At 38.1% G+C, this 20,537-nt stretch overlaps 1 protein-coding gene and 1 pseudogene across 14 annotated transcripts in view; one reads left to right on the forward strand and one right to left on the reverse strand.

The window, feature by feature from the left end:
* The first annotated feature begins 933 nt into the window (after positions 1-933).
* Positions 934-3,338, forward strand: LOC147653770 (uncharacterized; annotated as a pseudogene).
* Positions 3,339-3,597: 259 nt separating this feature from the next.
* Positions 3,598-20,537, reverse strand: part of CCDC91 (coiled-coil domain containing 91) — a 149,500-nt gene continuing 132,560 nt past the window's right edge. For 8 of the 14 annotated variants that reach the window (XM_086885337.1, XM_086885334.1, XM_086885336.1 and 5 more), the window contains one exon: positions 3,598-5,584. In XM_086885337.1, coding sequence (XP_086741463.1) covers positions 5,465-5,584 — 120 coding nt within the window. In that variant the 3' untranslated portion in view covers positions 3,598-5,464. Of the gene's footprint in view, positions 5,585-9,172; positions 9,295-20,537 lie in introns of all 14 variants that reach the window. The other 6 variants (XM_023928101.2, XM_086885339.1, XM_086885340.1 and 3 more) reach the window with 4 other exon arrangements.

Below are 20,537 nucleotides of genomic sequence, written 5' to 3' on the forward strand. Positions count from 1 at the left end.
ATGAGAATGTTCAGACTACCCAGAGACCAGGCTAGAGCAATAGTTGCCTCCTGTCCCAATTGTCAATCTTTCCAAATACCGGTCGTTAACTCTGGGGTTAACCCCCGAGGACTTAACAGCTGCCAGATATGGCAAACCGATGTCACTCATGTCCTGTCCTTCGGGAGAGTCAGTATACGTACATGTGTCAGTAGACACCTTCTCTGGTGCAGTGTTTGCCTCAGACCATGCAGGAGAAAATGCCAAGCACACCATCCGACATTTTCTCCTTGCTTTTGCTACCCTGGGAATCCCAGAACAAATTAAAACAGACAATGGACCTGCTTACACCTCTCACAAATTAAGAGACTTTTTCAATGAGTGGGGGGTGAAACACACCACGGGCATTCCTCATTCCCCTACAGGGCAATCAATAGTAGAGAGGACCCACCAAAACCTGGAAAGAGTCCTTGATCACCAGTGGGGAGGAACAGAAATCATTCCTCCCATTGAGAGGCTCTGTAAGGCTCTATATGTCATGAACTTTCTAAATTGCTCACCTACAGAGCCTGACCCCCCTGTAATACAGCACTTCTCTAACTCAATTCATGCCAAACTCACAGAGAAGCCACCAGTGCTGATCAAGGATCCTGAATCACAACAGACATCAGGACCTTTCCCATTGATTACCTGGGGGAGAGGGTATGCATGTGTGTCCACACCATCAGGACCTAAGTGGCTCCCAGGGAAAAATGTAAAACCTTATTTAGGCCCTACAAACCCTGCACCAGACTCAGAACTTTCAAAGTCTCCTGAGACCTACACAGGTCCAGAAAAACAGCAGTCCACTGCAGCCTGGAAACGGAGACGTCATTGGAGTCCACCAAACCGACCTGCCACCAGACCATCAACCAGACAGAGGCCAAACCGTCCTGCTACCAGGGCCGCAACGAGATGACTGCCAACGTCATGCCTGACACTGTGACAGTACACAAGTCTTCTTAACTCCCTCCCCCTTCCCCTTCTTGCCCTCGTTGCCTAGCCCAAATTGCCAGTTTACACCAAAATGCACCTCTGTGCTGCTGCTGGTGTAGGGCCATGTGTCCCCAATACACAGAATAACCTTGCTTATAACTGTTTTTTTTTTAAAGAGGTGGGAGATGGGACAGGAAGGGGAAAAAGAAAATAGCTCCCCCCCCCCCTCCAGAAATCAGAGCTAATCTTTTATGTCCTGTTATAAAATGGAGAGCAAAACCATCCTTGAGTTCCTGATGTTCCTGATTATCTGGATGCTCCTGAAAACATCAGCTGTAGAGGCCTGGCTGTCGCTCTATTAGGAATGGCTGGGAAGAACGTCACAGACTCTCTAGGGAGTCAGTTAGGAGAATGTCCCTTAGTTTATTATTTCAGCTTTGTTTTATTAACTGATACGTGGAAAGTTCAGAAAGGAAACTCTTATTGGTTAGCAAACTACTACAACACCATCATTGGTCAGTGGGGCACACTGCCCCCTGACTTTCTCCTGCAAAGAAAACAAGAGACAGATAACAACACCTGCAGGCTGTTTTCTGTCTTTGAGGATTGTTTTGAATCCTTCCATGAAATTCCCAGGCTAGCTTCTCAGGCAGGACTGAGAGCTATGTGGCCTGTAATTTCTACAGGCTCTGTGTTTTAGAGTTAGACACAGAGCCCACACCTGGCTAGTAGCACAGCCCCAGGAGAATGTGTGGATCACCCTCGCAAAGATGCTCCAACAAGAACGCATGTGCTTGTCCATGGGCAGCGCCGCCAACCCCCTGTCATCCTGCCTGCTAGGGATTCCTTTAAAGCCCCATGAATATCCTTTCACAAGGAAAGAACCCAACCCGATAGACATTTGGGATGAGTGGACAAAGATCTTGCCCCATGCACCAGAGGAACCCCAGGAATTGGAGCTTTTGGGATCCTCCAAAGCTACCTATTGCATAAATTTTAATTATCACCCAGTAGCCAATACATGGTCTGCCTCAAAATACCAAAGGGCAATTAAATCAAAGAAAAATGTGACTCCCAACAGTAAAATTTACAATCAGTCCAAATGGTGCAATTACACCAGCAGCACACGATCTGCCTCCTCTCACTATCCCAGAGTGCTGCCCCGGGGAGTGTTCTTGATCTGTGGGGATAGAGTGTGGGCAGGAATCCCTTCCCAACTCCGGGGAGGTCCTTGCACGTTTGGACAGCTTACCATCCTCAATCCAAATTCACCTCTAATACATGATTGGCTGAAAAAGAATTAATTGGCCCGCCAAAAGAAAGATCTCACCCAATTATATGAAAATTGCGATAGATAAATTAAAGATAGGTCCTACACAAAGAGGGTGGTGATGTCGGCATTTTTGCCGTGGGCAGCTGCTGCTAAAGCCCTTGGTGAGCCTTCTCACCTGGAGTGTTGGCTTGGTAAGCAGGCCAACTGGACCTCCTCTGTCCTGAGTGACCTCCTGACAGATGAAGAGACTGTTAGGCATGCCATGCTACAAAACTGAGCTGCCATAGACTTCCTACTCCTGGCCCATGGATACGGCTGGGAGGAATCAGATGGTTTGTGCTGCTTTAACCTCTCCAGCCCAAGTGAAGGCATACACGCCTGCATCCAGAGACTCCAACATGCAGTCCAAGAACTCCAGACCCAGTGGCTTGAAAACCTTTTTGTGAGCTGGGGAGCTGTGAGCTCGAGAGATGGGTTGCCTCCCTCCTCAAAAGCATTTTTTGGGTTTTCGTAATTGTTATTATCTTCCTAAGTATGTTTTCATGTTTTAAGAAGCTATTAGCTAACTCTCTAGGAGATACCTTTTTAATAAGTAAAGAAGGGGGAGTTGTGGGTGCAGAGGAGCCCGCCAAGCCCGAGATCCTGGCTCTCCCCTGGAGACAAGATACTTCTCTCTAAGAGAGAGACAATGTATCACTCCCAGGGATCTTTGAGTTAGATATGTTAAACTGCTGTGCCCCATTGGTGTTCCCCCCTGCTGTCCCACCCCGATACATGTATCTCGGGCTCCTCCCGCCCCTCTCCTCCCCTATAAATATCCCGGTTTTTCCCCTGTTCGGGAGATTAGCTGTTGCTAGCTCCCTTCGCCAAAGCTCTGCCTGAATAAAGGTTTGTGCTTAGCGGAACGCTGGACCAGCTTTCTCGTCCCTGCTTGCCGTGTCGCCTGCCCGCCGCCGCTGAGCCGAGCTGGAATCACTCGCCTGCCCGAAGCCGCTCACACACGCTTCGGCCCAGCCCTTTTAAGGGCTGCTTCGCTAGAGAAGTCGCGGCGCTCCGGCCTTTCCATCACTGCGGCACTCACCTACTGAATAGGTCTGGTTTTACCGTATAAGTAAATTTCTTCTCTGAGACTTGGAGTTTTAAATGTAACCCCAGCTCCCAATCTGGTCTTGCATGTCTGTGGTCTAGTCTGTAATTTTGCTTGTGGGGTAGAGAGGAAGATCAAAAGACTAAAACTGTCAGACGTAAGAAAAAAATACATACAGTTCTTTCTTTGTAACTATCACAATATTCAAGAGCTGAACTGAATAACATATGATCTAATGGGAAAGATATAACACAGTTGCCAGTGAAATCTGACTCCAATCATATACTTCTCCGAAAAGTGCTTTTAATAGTGTTGCAAGTCAGAATACAGATCTCTTTATTAGGAGAAGGCTGACAGACATTTAAGGCTCTGGCTTTGAAGGGGAACACTTGGATGTCTTTAGTTAAAAAAAGAATATAGTTTCATGTACAGGCCTAGAACAAAACCAACAAGGTCATTGAGAAATCAGCTCATACTAGATTTCCACAATTAAATGCACACATTGTGAGAAAGCACTATGCAATCAATCTCCTTTTACAGTACCTCAACATCCAAAAATACGCCATGGGGGCACCTGTGTCATCTTTGGTGCAGTTACAGAGACAAAATTTCACTGATTTAGGAACAGAAAATGAGTAGGCAACAACTCTCTAACACTAAAGATTTTTCTTGTCTGCCAGAAAAAATGGAAATTGATCAGTCAATCAAGTATAAAACAGAAGACTGGATATTAATCCATTTGCAGAGTAAGGCCAACATCTAGTAAGACCAGCACTCTTTATTTCTTCAGTGAACCTTTGTGTATACAAAAGACAAAACCTTTGGGTTTGATTACAAAAATGAAGAACAGAAAAATATTTAAATAAAAAACTTTAACTTTCTGCAGTACATATTTCATACTACCAAATACATATGCAACCATCTGGTGTTCCTTATTATTGTAAGAAAGAAATTTATGAAAAGTGCTGATAAAAAAAAAAATCTGCTAAACAAAAAAAACCCCAAAACACCTCAGAATAACGAGAACCACACTTAAAAAATGTCCATAACCTCACCACAAGAGAGATCATTCTTAGTTTATTTACATATCTGAGCATGAACACTTATTTTCCCTTATTTCATTCAGAGCTCTTCTATGACTAAGACCTCAGTTATACAATCCATAGAGTGTAGGCACAGAAATTCCACTCCATCTGCTGTTAGCAAGACTAGAAAGACCTATGAGTGACCCAAAGTCCAGTAATGTTGGTGGGGATTTTTTCTACTTCCTTTGATACACTTAGAAAGGGCATGTGAGGTCAGCAAGCTACTCCTTATTCTGTCACAAATTCCACTGAGGCAGTGCAGTATCAGTCTCCACATAATTACATACATCTTCTTCCTGAATCTGAGGTCAGTCACATTAATCGTAATTTCATGAGAAAATGACTTTGGAATTGCATTAGCTCTGTAAAATAAAAGAAAGAAATAAAACATACTATACATTGGTCATGGCAATGTTTTGTGCTACCCTAAAGAGATGCACTTTTTTATTTTTAAATTTAAAATGTTTTATTTTTAAATTTTCATGTTCCCAGGGCTGGATTTTTTTATACATGACTTAAGAAATGTCTGACAACACTCTTACGTTTCAGTACTGATTCTATTGCTATACATCAAAGCAGTAAGAAATAATAAGCTACTCAGGCTCTCCTGAGGCAATGGACTTGGAATATTACTTTGGAAATAGAGATGGACTTGTACCTATAATCAACTAAATGTTTGTCTCCATGTTTTGAAATATCAAAAATAATGGTGAATCATGTTAACAAATTTAAAAGACACAACAGAGAAATGTTTTCATCATTGCTGCAGTTATCTAGAATTTCTACCATGGGCTACTGGAAAATATAATGAAAGCAAAATCCTAAAAATCCTAAATAAAACAAATTATTTTCCAAGGATTTTTTTCCCTCTCATTTTTGCTATCTGATTATAGTAGTGAAATAAATATATAAATAGAAGAACATCATCCACAAACATTTCTATCAAGCATTTCAGATCAGTCTCGACTCAATGATACAATCCAAAAAGATTGGAATATATTCATCATTTGCTAGATGGAGATTTGCAGCTTCACAAGTCACACTGTATCATCAGCACTGAGAATGTCAGTCTCTGTTTTCCTCTGGGGTTGACTCTTCCTTTAATAAAACGTTTAACTGTTTCTGTGCGCATGAAAGGAAAAGTTCCAAACTATGCAGATTTCTCTGACGGACAACTTCATCAAGCTGTTGAAATGAAAGGAAAAAAGATCAATCAACTTTAAGAAAACATGCAAACAAATGCCACTTTTTTTGCCAGGTCAGCAAAAATCCAACTATATTCAACAACAAATATTCAACAACTAAAGAAACTAAATAATTTCAATGTGTGTTATTTAGTAACAATTTTTCAATGGAGTATTTGAGTTTCTCCAAAGTAAGATGTACATACGGCTTAAAGTAACTTTGAAGCTGTCAAATTTTACACAATCTGTTTGAGAATGCTGAACAGCCTAACTGCCATGCTAGGTAAATCCCCACAGAAATTAGAGCTGTTGCTTTTATAAAACATACTGCTTCAGGTTTAAAATGATCACTACATATAGCTGCATGTTCAAAAGTTCAAAGCCTACTGGTAATTTAAATGGCAGCATGTTATAGTAGTTGTTTTCTATTTATGTTGCTTGTTCCTACATTTTATCCCCTAATACCAAACAACATGAACTATATATTTATATATAAATATATCCTTGCAGTACAATCTCCCCACCAAAAAAAGATAATGCCATAGCAAGATTTGGCAGATTATATCATATAAATGACAAAAATATGGCTTACTGAAATGCATTTGAATTTTTTAAACATTAATTAATAAATAAAATGCACTGCAAAATTCCTTCCATTTCAGTGTTGAAGTTCAGATGTCACACAAATATTATCACAACTGAGAGATGTTTTCAATCTGACTATCCTTTAATCAGCCCAAATTCAACTAAATACCCATATAACAGCAACATAAGGTAAGATTGAAAGGTAGTGGTACAAGGCTAATATGTCATGAGTTATGCCACTGAAGGGAAAGGAAGTAATGGAATTTTGAAGAAGTCAGCATTTCTGTCACATTATTGGGCACAAGTTCAAATGCAATGGAAAATTGAAGGTTTTTCAAAAGATATATCCTGACTCATATATCTCAGACTCAGTTTTAATTACAACTTTCAACAAAAACTGATCTGTTTATCGATCAGCAGTCCAGTTGATTGCTCTAAATATCAACACAGAATGCAAGGCAAGGATAGTGACAGTTTCCCACTTCACTTTGAAAATGCACTCAGGATAAAATCACAGCAGCACTGTGATTTAATACACAAACAAAAATATTTTTATGACCCTTGTGCTTCTCTGCTCTGTAAGTTCCTCTAATTCATGCAAAACCAGGAAGTTGGAAAATTTTCACAATTTGTTTCAATTTGTTTCAATATCAAATCTAGTCACCAGCAGAACACACACATATTTTCTAAACACCACACAATCATAAAACTCTCATTCAGTAATAGAAGCATAGAATCACAGGATGGTTTGGGTTGGGAGAGACTTTAAAGAGCATCCAGTTCCAAACTCTTGCCATGGGCAGGGACATGTTCCACTAGACCAGGTTGCTCAGGGCCCCATCCAACCTGGTCTGCCTGTGTTTCTACTGCAAATTTTCAGCAATTCAAAATTTTGCATCTCTCTGCAAAAGCAGGCATTAGGGCTCCACACACAACCTTATGAGAACCTAGCCCACTGATTTACAACAGATTTTAAAGCAGATCTAGTTCAAATAAATGTCAGAAAAATCTGTTCTTGATATATTCAAGTAACAGCTGCTACTGGCAAGAGAATGGAAGAAACAGCAAACTAATCTCTAAACAAGCTGTAGCTGGAAGAGTCTGGAACAAATTAACAAAAAAAAAAAAAAGCCCACTCTGTTGTGCTGGTCCATTTTATCTAATTTGAAAATTATTTTGCCTCCTTCATTTCTTCTGGACCAAAACATTTTGCTTGGAGAAGCTTGCAGGTTTTTTTTGTGCTTGTGATCCACATTTCTTTGGGGAATGAATGCATAGATATAGCACAGTTCACATAATATCATCTGTTGCATGTTAAGAAAGAACATGAGATACCTCTTTTTCTAATTATAATTCTCACATGTCATCAGATTCTCTTACTTCTATAGGTGTATCAATCGGAGAAGCTCAGCATGAAACTGAATGTTAGTGTTTTCCTTTTATTGCATATTATATCATTATACTCCCAGATAGTTCTTTATTGAGCTCTGATCATGAGCTTTAGCTAAACTCTCTTTTCTTGCAGCCCTTCCTTGCAAATTTTGCTTTAAAGAGACCAGAATAGCTCACCAGATGTATGTTCTGATATGCTGCTGTTAACTTTCTTTACCAAAGCTGCAATCTCAAATTGCATAGGATTTACTAAAGGAAATGCTTAATGTGTGTAGTGACTGGCTGCAGCACAAACAAACCAGAATTTCTTCAGGCTTGAGCAAGATTTTAAAAGTCTCAGATGAATTAAGTATACATTTGAGGAGCCAGTGTTGAATTCAAGTGGTTAGTTGGTAGTCTCCATTTGTGCATAAGAAAAGCTTATTGCTTGTTAAAAGTTTGTGTAACTGCAATAACACAGAACTCGAGAATTCAGTTCCCCCTTGTTTGCTCAGTTTATGAATATGCATTGCCTTGAGCAGGACATTCTAAAAAAATCTTCAGTGCTACAGTAAATAGCAAAACAATCCAGAAAGGCTTGGAATCTTCATATAACACAAAGAAAACCAACAAATGATGCTGGCTTTGAAAATGGTACATTTGAATGTATTCATAAGGAGAATATGCTTGTTAATGGGAAAATTGGCTTGGCTGGGAAATAGAAACAAATGAAGCTTTGTTATGTAACATACTGTTTAATGAACTGTTAGCAATGGGCACTGCATTTTTGAAGAGTGCCTCCACATTGCTGTGCTCCTGCTTGCATAATATACCACAAAATGGGAAAATTCATAAAATATTTCAAATACCGCTTTTCCAAACAGTATTCTCTATATATTTTTAGGTCCTGTTCACTTCATGGGATGATCTCATTATTTAAACAAACATAAAGAGACATCTGACAAAGTCAAAACTGAATGTGACTCATATGCAAATGTAATCAGTGTGAATAACATATTTGGGCTGGAGCATTCACACAACCAAACCAACCCAACTGTTCTGATTCTATAGATGCTGAAAAAATGCATCATGTTGGTTCAGATCTGCCAAGAAAGAGCATTTTCCTACATCATACTGTCACTGTTGTCATTGCTAGTCAGTATTTCTCCTTCACTCTATGAAATCTACTAATTCAAAATTCTAGTTCTATGAAATCTACTAGTCCAAATATTTTACAGTGTGTCCAGCTGGTGGAACTTTAATTTGCTCAAACCTTAAATGTTCCAGAACTTCATTATTTTAAGTTACTCAAGAGTATCTTTTAACTCTGTACAGATTTATTTTTTTTCCTTAAGAACCAGAGGTTGCCTCTCTAGGCACTTGTGTGGATCCTGTTGAAAAACTGGATATATGAGATTTGGAAAAAACACTTTTTGAATTCCACCCCTTAAATTCCCACTACCCGTCAGACATTTCATTTACCAAAAATGAGCAGTCTTTCAGGACTATCCAACACATTCTGTGCTGTTTGTTCCCCTCTCTTTAAAGTCTCAGTCCACTTCTCTGGTCTAAGTGCCTTTCCACACTGCTTCTGGCCAAAGATGCCTGGATGAGATGCCCTGTGGGGTCTCACCTCAGTCATATCCATAGGCCACCCAGGATGATGTGCCTTTGAGCCATGCAAGGCATGACCTGAAGGCACAAGCCCCAGCAAAACTCCTGACTGGATGCAAGAACTGGATGCAAGAAATGGACCTGAGAAATAAAAAAAAAAGAAAGGAGAAAAAAAAATCATAATAAAAAAAATCATAGTAGTACCATCAGGAGAATGCTTCCACCTCAGGCTGCTCTACTTCACTTTAAATCAACCCATCCTCCCCTGCAACACTTCAGCCTCCCATAGCTCAAACCAAGCCAAAATTAACCACTATTCTTAGCTCTACGTTTTCCTAGATTTTTCTCATCTTTCAAAATTTCTGTGAAATGGAAAGGAAGTCTACATGAGTGATGTGTAAAGTAGAATTTAGTTTCTTACACAAACACCTGAGCATGCACATCCTCCTACCCCTGCAATATTTACCTGAAAATAGGTTTGTTTTCATGGCATTCATGTTCATCTTCCTCTGTTAAATATTCACCAACTTTTTAAAATATTTCAAATTACTAGAGGAGAAACCCAGTCAGAACTCTATAAGTAACTGCTGTATGTCAGAATTGTACTCTCCCTTTCTAACACATAGAAAATATGATTTTAGCTTAAGCACTGAAAGATATGAGATGAAATCCTGATCTCACTACAGTAAATTTTGTTATTAATCTCACCATTGCCTGAAGTTCACCCAGAAAAGTGAAGAAAACAAAATTAATGTTAAACATTGCTCTTCAATTTTCCTGTCTGTATACATACAAAACTGTTTAAAAGAGTAGTTTTCAAAAATATTTCTCAGATAATACAACTTCCCAATACCAAGTGTATTGCAGCTGTAGAAATAGTAGCTACATTTATGCAAATACATATTGAAAAATTTACCTGTAGTTCAAATGATAATTAGAAGATTAATGTATTCAGTAGCAGTTCAGCTCACTACTCTGGCTCTGTTATACTAACAGAAGTAAAACCTGCAATCTTTTTTTTATCCTGAAATTCAACAAACACAATGACCAGAGATTAAAAAAGAGCAAAGATGTTGAGAAAGAAAGCTTTTAATAGTACTTTTATTACTAGTATTTTTGTAGCTGATCACACATAAAATAAATAAAAACTAATGCCATTATATTGTAATGAAGCAGAGCAGTTTCTCTAAGATCATAATATCAGAAATACATTTTTGAGTCCTGCTACTTTTTCAGGAAAAACACAAAGAAGTTCATGAAGAAAATATTCCAGCAGTGATATTTACACTAACATTCATCTATACAGGAGGAAGGGCCAGTGGGGGAAGACTTAAAATCCTTAAAAGTATCCTTTTTACTCAAAGAAAATAATCATGTTCATTCAAAGACAGGAAAATTTCAATGCAGAACAAATGTTTTGGGGAATTGAAAACACAGAGATGGATGTGTGAAGAGAATGGGTTCTAAAGGTTTAAGATTGGTTCTAAAGATTTAAGCAGCTGATAGTAAGGCTTTCCATTTATCTAGTGTTTACAAGCATCTGCTGGTTGAATATGGTTGAATATGTTGAATATGATTCATCACCAAGGCATTTATTTGACATTAAATACTGATTAGTCACAGGTAATTATTGAAAGATAGCAACCTGGCATAATTTCGTATTTTTTAAAGGACTTGCAGTATAAGCATTCTTACATATTTCCTGTTGCCTCCCTGAGGAATGTTCAGTAGAAAGGGGAGATTTAGACACTGGAGGTAAAAATAATTGAAGTTTTGTTCTAATAATTGGTAGTCTACCCAAGTTTATTTAGTCTTAATTTCTCTATGTATTTTTATTACTAATACATATACTAAAGATTCGTCTGTTTGCTGCTTGCAAACTAACTGATTTCAATTTGCTACTTTTCTGTATGATTTATATAAATTTACTAACTAAAAAACTTTTATATAAAGGCAGATAAATACAAATTAAAGAATAATGATAGGCATATTTTAGACTATATTTTTTTATAATTTAGTTAAACATCTTCTCTGAAGAAAATTAATATAAGATTAAACTAACAATTCGCATTTTTACCTGAAAAGACTCTGGAATAATTTTTCATTTTATTCTGTAGTTCTAACTTAGCATTGTTTGATCAACATGTAGACGGATGTGTCCATGGAGAGCAGAACACCAGTCAAAACATCTGATAATGACAGATTGCTTTTCTAAATGTTTCTGTACTTAATTATTAAGAACTTAATAATTAAGAACTAGAGGAACAAATTTAAGTCCCCTTGAAATCACTGGAATTTGGAATATACATTACTTAAGCATAAGGAAGAAATTATAGTTATAATATATATAGAAATATATAGAAAATATAGATGCTTGATTTGTTCATGTATATAAATAATTTAGTAAAAAATTCTGTGGTACTCCCTCCTTTGTGCACAGACTTGCTTGACAATGACAACATGCTAAAAATATACTGGGTTGCTCTTGGAGGAGGGAATCCAGATGTAACACAGCTCCTTGCTTAAAGTCAACCATTGGTGTTGCAACTGAATTCGCCTTTAGGTATTTCTGTTTATCCTAATTACATATACATCTGTACCTAACCATTATTACCTAACAACAGGTAATTATTTTAAAAATAATTTTGGCATCAGTCTGAGCTATAAATTTTGGTTATGGTCTTTCTGAACAATGGTCTGAACTTCAATTCTAAGTGAATAAATGGTGGCATTTTAAATCTCTGATACTTTCTAAGTATTTTTAGAGACAAAGAATTTTGGAAAAATAATGGTTTTTCATGTATGATCAAAACTTTAACTTTTGCAGGCTCATCCTGGTCCAATTTATGGTGCAAAGCACTATTGCAAATTAGTGCTAGGATTCCACTGTACTGGATATTGCCCAGCAAACCCAGTCCAACAGACCCTTGAGGTGTAATTAAGCAGTCATCAGTGTCTTCTCACTGCTTAACTAGTCATTGCTCCTCTTTGAGGAAAATTCAGAGACAAGGAGTTTGCTTTGTACAGTTTTCATGATATATAGACAGGGTTTGTTTGGGGCTTTTTTCCCCCTCAGAACTAACCAACCTACTACAGTGAATGAGCCTGACATGCTCCTGAAAAGTTCTGTAGCTGCAGAAGTTCAGCTACATGCTAACATTTTCTAGTAAAACTATGGGTCCAAAACTCGTTTTCAGTGCACTAACATGAACTTCTCCCCTCAGATTCAACAGAAGGCTTTAAAAGAATTCCCTAACACATTAGACCATATAGAAAAATTATTACCTTGAGGAACCTGCAAATCAGAGAGGTGGATGAGGAAACAATTAACTACTTCCTCTCATTTCTAAAATGGATGAGAAAGAAAACAGATCCATATGGTACATATGTGCAGCAGAGCTTATTTTAGAGTTAATCCCAGGACAGGACATTTTTGTTTGTCCACCTGTGAATTTCTACTCTTGATAACACTAGATATATAAAAACAAAGTTCTACATGGCTGTAATTTGTACAGTATCTACAACACATTAGAAAGTCATCAGTGTTCAAGACAACCTCTAGGAAAGAGTGATATTTAATAAATTACATTGCCATGTGAAAATGCTTTGGTTTTTTTTCCCCTTTAAATAAATAATGCTGCAACTTCTAAACCTTAAGGATATTATGCTGTGAATTTGATCATTAAAATAATACCATATGTTAGACACATCTTTAAAACAGATTTGTCTAGTTTGCTGAAGATGGTGGGAAAACATCCTGTCAAACCTCTCAGAATTTCCAGTGCCTCTCAGCTGGACACAGGAATGAAAGAATATACTAACTTTTTTCATATAAATACAATAAAGAAATTTGCTTTCAATCAAGGAAATTAGATTGCATGCAAAAAGAACTAAAAATGGTTATAGCACCTGCTCAGACTATAGTAGAAGATGAAAAAAGGCATTTTCTAAGCCCACAAAAATAATAATGAATATTTGTTGCCGCCTGTTTGGTGTTGTCAAGTTTAAGTTGGTCTGTTCCAGTTGTCCCTCTGCTATTCCCAGAATGGTTTGTCCCCAGTTATCAATCATTGTAAACCCCTCCCCTTTTTCCAAAGAGTTCCCTATCCATCACCCTCATCCTGCCCCCAACCTATGTCTGTCAGTGTAAACCCAACCCTTTGCTCTAGATCCTTCCCTGCCCATCACCCCTTCCTTGACGCCCCATTGATTGTATAGCTGCCGTCCCTCCCCTGCGTCCTTACCATTGGCCCTTAATATTGTAATCCACTCCCCCGACTCCTCCTTCGTGGCATTCCCATTGGTTCAGGGTCTGACCGCCCCCTTGTCCTTAAAACCCGAGGCACAGAGGTGCTCAGGGAGTCTCAGCTCAGCTTTCTTCCCGTGTTCCCAGCTCTACTCCTTGTCCACTTCCCTGTTCCTACAAATAAACTTGTTCCTGGGAAGTTGAAGAAGTTGAGTCCTCTCAGATCCTTTCGCCACAACCGCTGACACCCTGAGACGTACAGAGCCCTGCGTGCGTAGAGCTCTGGAGGTTCCACGCTGGGAGGCATAGTCCCCACGTGGTTCCCCATTCTTGGCACTGCCATCGGCCAAGAACCTAAGAGCCAGCCGGAACACCAGTGTGCCGAAGGACGGGCAGTGTCTAATATTTATGTGCATTAGCACATGAGAAATCTCTACAGTGACCTACCTACTTAACAGATTAAAAACATGGGGTTTCTTGAAATACTTTCTACAAATTATTTATAGACTATCACCATACACTAAAAAAATGAGTTACCATAATTGCTACTATAATTGCTGATTGGTCCAGCAATCTGATTGTTGTGGCTTTAAGTCACAGATTCAAGATTCTTGAAACAAACATACAGAAACACAGGCAAACAGTGTCTTTAAAATCTCTGACTGACAAATGGTTAATATTTGGCCCTGGAAAATGCCTGCACAGCTTGTGAAACACAATGAATTACAGTCTGGATTACGATGGATTACAACAAGGCAGGCTCAAGCAGAAGACTACCACAATGTGGCCAAATTAATCAGATCACTTCCTCTGATATGAAAAAAGAGAATTAGAAACTTACAACAGCACCTAAATAAAGGATTTATAAGTGACTCAGAGTGGCTGCTATCCAGGCTTGTCAGACCATGAGTGCACATAGAGCATAGAAATCCTTAACAGTTTTCTCCTAATCTCCAACTGTTTTAAGTAACCAAGTCAATCTTGGGTACTATCACATCCTGATTCAATACAGCTACAAATGATTTGACAGAGATTACACAGGGTTTCTGTGAAGCTCCCCAAACTCAAACTGTCACCTCCCCAGAAAAATGCCTGAAGGCTATTGACTATGCTTCCTGAAAAGCCATGAGTGCAGGGCTGGGTGACAGATCTAGTATCAAAGATCTGCTTCATTTATCAGTTTGCAAACGTGCTCCAAATTAATCCACAGTAACTATGCTTGGTTAAAAGCAGCAACAATCTTCCTACACATAAAAATTGCTATTGTTATCAAACCAAATGAAAAAATGTTAACTGACGGGCTCATGTTGAGTCATGCTCCCAGAATTGCCTTACAGTAACCTAGATAACTACCGAACTGGAGTAATTAAGCCTAACTGAAAAGCAAACAGCAAATACAGGCATTAATAAAAACAATCTTTTTTGTTACTATGAACATGTATTTTGCATTGTTTGTGAATAAATAAATAAAAAAAAAAAATAGAAATAATCATTGCATCGTGTTTGCACTGTATACAAAATGAAAAAAGTACCCTAATAATGTGCATGACTGTGAAACCATAGTTGTATAACTGCTATTCCATTGCCATGGGTATTTTCTAAACGTCTATATCTAATGTGATCCTTCATGAACAGAAAGCTCAGCAGGAGCACAACTTCCTTGCCTCTAAGAAGGGCAACAGGTGGTTGATAACGCACATGACAGAGAATCACTGCTTTAGGCTGGGAAGTGAGAAACCTGCACTTTGTTATATGGAAAGCTGAAGCTACAAATAACAAGTCAGACTGTAATTAACTACCTAGTTATCAAGGAGATTTGAGTTGTATCATGACTATCTGAAGGTTCCTGTGAAACTCTGACATGATCTGCCACAATCTCTAAAGCAAAGTGTCTCTTAACAACACAGTGGAGTTTGGTAAACAGAAGCAGCAGGAGAAAAATCCCACCTCCTGGTTTTGAGGAACACTTGATTTAACAGCCAGGTTTTCATTTTAATGAAACCTTAAGATGTGACAGGATGAAACAATACATTCTAGAAGTCATGGGCAAAGATGGTCTCACATGAAATACAGGTATCTTTCTAAAATTACCATTGTAGATTACAGTTGATGGATTCAAGAAGAAATTAAATGAGGAAAAACAGCCTGCAGCAAATCTGTGGCAATATACATGCACTAGGATAACTAATTATACATTAAGGTTCAGGGAATACAAAAGTAATGTCCAGCTATTCAGACAGAAATTTTTGAGCCCACATTTACTACTGGACTTCTTCAGTATTGAGAAGATTGATAATGTTTTTTACTGACAGTAACATTTTACTGGAAAACTCAGTTTGCAGTTTGAAGCCAAGCTAGTGCAGCAAAACTCAGGGCAGCTGCTGGCAAAGCAGTTCATAAACCTACAGCTGTAACAATGTCATCAAAGATAAGACCTCTTTGTTTCAAAACACACAGAGATTGAGTACCAACGGCTCTCAGCAGGTCATCACTTACAACACCACAGGCAGGAAGATTCTAAATTAGGGTGAAATCACCAGCAGGACACAATGATCTGCAGGCTTTCTGCTCCACACAACTCCAAATACTTGCTGCAACTGCCAGCCAGCAGAGAGTCCACAACAGCAGGGATAGAGTATATTCCCCATAGCAGTTTCCTTTGGGTACCTGCCTGGCTATTCTGTTGCTTTTCCAGATGCAAATTTGTGTCAAGGCTTTGCCAAGAAATTAGACCCAGATCATACATCCACAAAGGAACAGCAGTTTTTAACATCGGCAATACCTTGTTTCATATTACTAAAAAACAAAACAACCCCCCAAAAACAACAACAATAACAAAAAAACAAACAGAAGAAACTGTTGCTTAGCAGGGTGGGGTGGGGGGAAACGGCACGGGAGGGAAAAATACATTTAACTAAATTATATGAGTCAGTAGCCTGCAGCCAAAGCAGAAAAATAGCGTATATATGTATTAACTATAAGTCATTGAAGCATCTTGCTGAATTTCTAACACATGGGTAACGATTTGAATGCAAAAAGTAAACAGGAAACCACATCCTTTTGCTTCATCTATCTAATCTTTCTATTGATGTAGGTAAGAAAATGTATTTCTTTACATGTTTCTCTAGCTTCATAGACAACTCGATTAAGTCTCAAATTTTGATCCCACTGGCTCTGCTGCAGGAATCCAATTGCAGGAAATAATCATAGGAAAGATTCATCAAAACACATATGGTAAGGCAAACTTTCCCATTTACTTTTTTAAAATCAGAGTTCAGCAGACATAAAAACAGCAAAAGACATGCCTGAAAAAAGAAGCAGCAAGATTTGGGGTAAAAATACCTTGAACTTTCCTGCATATAACCAACTATGAAATATCTCAAATACCCCAGCTAAAAGGATAAGCAGATAAAACTACTGAGGTTCAAGTATCTCCACATAAAAGGACTTGGGTGTAAATGAGAAGCAGCACAAAAGGCCCAAATAAACCCTGAAATATGAATATTCCTCAGTTGTAGGAAAACACATCTCAGAAAAGAATAAACTATGAATATAACTACGCAAAGTTATCTACTTATTTTATTTGTGCAGCGAGCAAGACAAAAAAAAAAAAAAAAATTGCCCTCAGGACTCTAAGCCAAGACCATCTACGAAGTAATGTGATTTTGTGGTGGCTCTGCAATTACTCTGGGCTTATCTTATCCTGGTACATGGACAAAGAAATTCTACAGAGCACCTTGTTAAAATGACTGTGATTTCTGTATCTTTGCAACACAAACACAGAGACCATAAAACTGCTTCTGCCTTTCCTATCATGGAAACAATGGAGAAAAGGGCCTTCTGTATCTTGTCCTTGTCTCTTTGGGGCTCAATTACAGTGAAATTAAAATGGTATCACAAAAATCTAGGGATGGAAGAGACAGTGACCCAAATTCTGATCTTTGCACTGGGAACTCATAATAAAATCAGAGTGGAACAATCACCTCTTCTCTTTTGCAATCTGACAGCCTTGCAGGTTGCAAAAGAGAAGAAATGCCAAAATGCCCTTGATGAGCACGGCCATCATTAACTTTCTAATACTCTTTAGGATCCCCTTGGTGCTAAAAGAATGGTACAGTAGGGACTTGGAAAAAGCCAAGAAGGTGACCTATGACTAAGAAAATAAAACTGCAGATGATATTCTTAGCTATAATTAATCCAAGTTATCATATTGAACTGATGAAACCTTCCATCTAGTACAAAGCAATGAGGATTACACTAACTTAAAGATCAAATTTATAACTGCTATTATGTTACAAAAATACCTTGTTGAACATACTTATAAATTCAGAATTAAGAAATTACAATGAAATACAAATCTAGTTACAAGCATATAGATGAATTTGAAAGACAAAGACAGAAAATACTTAAGGTTTTATTTTAATAGGAATGACAAAAAATCCCCAAAGTCCTCCTCAAAACATTCACTTATCAGTGTAGTAGGATATTAAATGTTTAGCCATCAAAATTCAGCTGATGTAAATATCTCACTGGGATGGCAAGGTAAGGGTATTCATGTTCATTTGCACACATGGATGCACAGATTTTTCTGGGGTTTGTTGTTCTTGTTCTTTTGGTTTTTTTCTTAAATTACCTACTCTTGTTTAATCAAAAGGTCTCTTGAAAATGCCCATAGGCAAGAGTCATAAATTGCACTAAAAATGCTTAATCTCACACATCTAATCAAGAACTTGGAATTTTTTTCTCTACTCAAAACGTATTTTGAGAAAGTCATACAGACCACAAAACAACCAGTCTTCAAATTATGATCTGTTTACAATTCTCACATGCCCAGAAGTGCTGTATGAAATTCTAACATGGAGGGATGAATTAGGAGTAACACAGGAGGGCCTCACTTACTGGGGGGCAGAGATGTGTAAGGATGCCTCACTTCCTCCTGTCACACACAGCCTTCCTGATGGACAACAGAGACATTTGGGAGCCTTCTCTTCCTTCTTACCAAATTATTCTTGCAGAATAGAGGGATCCTGGATGACAGAGCTTGCCTTCCCCTGGACCTCAGGTGTTGCCTAATCACCTGATTATGAGAAAACCACACCACTTTCCACTGATAGACAGATCTGGGTGACATTGGTACAGTGCACACTGCAGGTCTTTATTCCTGTGAATACTCTATATCCAAAGAGTCAGCTGACTAATTATGCATTTGCAGAGCAAATCCAAAGTTACTCTTAGAGTAATTAAGATGATACACATTGGATTAAAAACACAATACATCTCAATCCCAAGAGTAGCTTTGAAATAGTGTAGTATACAGTCATCTGACTGGATACTGATGATACTGGATACTGGATGGCTGAACATTATAATCTATAATCCATGCTGTTATTTTTTTCTCTTTTTGGCTTTGATAGCACAATATTTTCTCAGTAACAATAACACTTGATTTCAGTTTCAGCTGGAGTCTTGTCTGAATAAAGAGTTCAGGCATAATCTCAGTCTTTGTAGATTTATACACTGTGGCACAAAAGGATATATGAAGCAGTTTTAACTTAAGTAAAAAAATTTCAAACTCTGGCAATTTTACACTAAAGTAATTACAGAAAACCTTACAATAGGTTAGGTATGCAGTTTCAACTAAATTGCTTTCATCAGCATAAATGATCACTCAAAGAGTTTGAAAATTATAATTTTGGTTATTTAACTATTTCCTTTGTATTTCAATGAAACTAAGTGTCAGAGAATTGTATTTTTCCCACTTTGTTACAGACAGAGCACTATAATTTCCAGGAAATTAAAAATTCTGTTGAATGCATGATGTTCCACTATTGAAAAGTGGCAGAAAAATTCCAAAATGTCCTCTGAAGAAAAATTCCTAATAGGATCAATTGATAGAAATACTATAAGCCTCTACAAGAGACTATAATTTCCTTTAAATATTTAGAAACAATAATTTCAAAGCTTATAAAGACCTATAAGGTTCAGGAAGAAATGCTAGGCTCACTTCTGTATCCCATGCAGACACATCATACTACTTCAGGATTCTTATCCACAGAGGAGAAGAGAGCCAGGTGCACCAAACTCATCTTACACTACAACTTCCCATAAATCCCTAGCTTAATTTGGATTTATACTGCTCTTTGAGTTGGGTAAATGAGCAGTGTGAAAATGCTCCTAAAGCCTCAATGTAAATGTTTCTTTACCCTATTAAAACCACAAAACAAGCCCAACTGAAGGACTAGGAAACTGAGCTAAGGCGCTCCCAGTCTCTCTTGGCACTGACCTGCTTGTCACAAGTCCACCCTGCACATGGCACAGATGTCCTGACATCAGGTGGATTCAGAACATCACCGTGAGGACCCCTAGAATACAGCTGATGGTGGTGTGTCCTGCAGTAACACGAAGTTTTGCACTGGTAACTTACAGTAGCTGAGTTATTAAAATAGCTGATACAGAAATAGAAGACAGGATTAAATATCTTTGAATGCCACTTTGTTGTATTACACAGAACTTTATGTTCCCCAAACATGACACTGAATTCAGCCAAAAATGATACAACTTCATTGCTTTTCTTTAAAATCGGAAAAAGTTGAAAGAAAAATACTCAAGGTGACACCACATTTTAAAAACTGGGAAACTGGTCTGTTAAAATGTATTGGTGGTAACATTTGGGGTTTGGACTCTCATTAATGGGGCCCCAGGGAAAATATAAACACTCTTTCTGAAATTAAATCTCGAGTTTTCCCACCGCAGTCTTGTTTTCAGCTTCAGCTGCTGGCAGATCAGCCTGCAATTGAGGCCTTCCATCAAATGCCAAGCCAAACATTAAGGAACAAGAATGGTAATGATACCCTGTTTTGTTCTAAGGCACATTAAAATACAGTGAGTATTATTAAAAAAAAAAAAAAATCACTCATTTGAGATTAGTAACTTAAAAGAAACTGATTTTTGTAGCCTCTTCCACTTGCACTTGTCTTCAAATAATAAACCTTCAGAAGAAAGCTGTGCTTGACTCCTGAAATCAAGCCCACTTGAAAAACAGCAGTACATATCAAACTTTTGATATTAACTGCCTAAGGGCATAAACTTTACCTACAAGAGTTCAAAATTAAATTCCCTGATTTTGATACATGCTTTT

The sequence above is a fragment of the Cyanistes caeruleus genome, chromosome 4 (assembly GCF_971803275.1).
Source record: "Cyanistes caeruleus chromosome 4, bCyaCae1.hap1.1, whole genome shotgun sequence".
Taxonomy (NCBI): Eukaryota; Metazoa; Chordata; class Aves; order Passeriformes; family Paridae; genus Cyanistes; species Cyanistes caeruleus.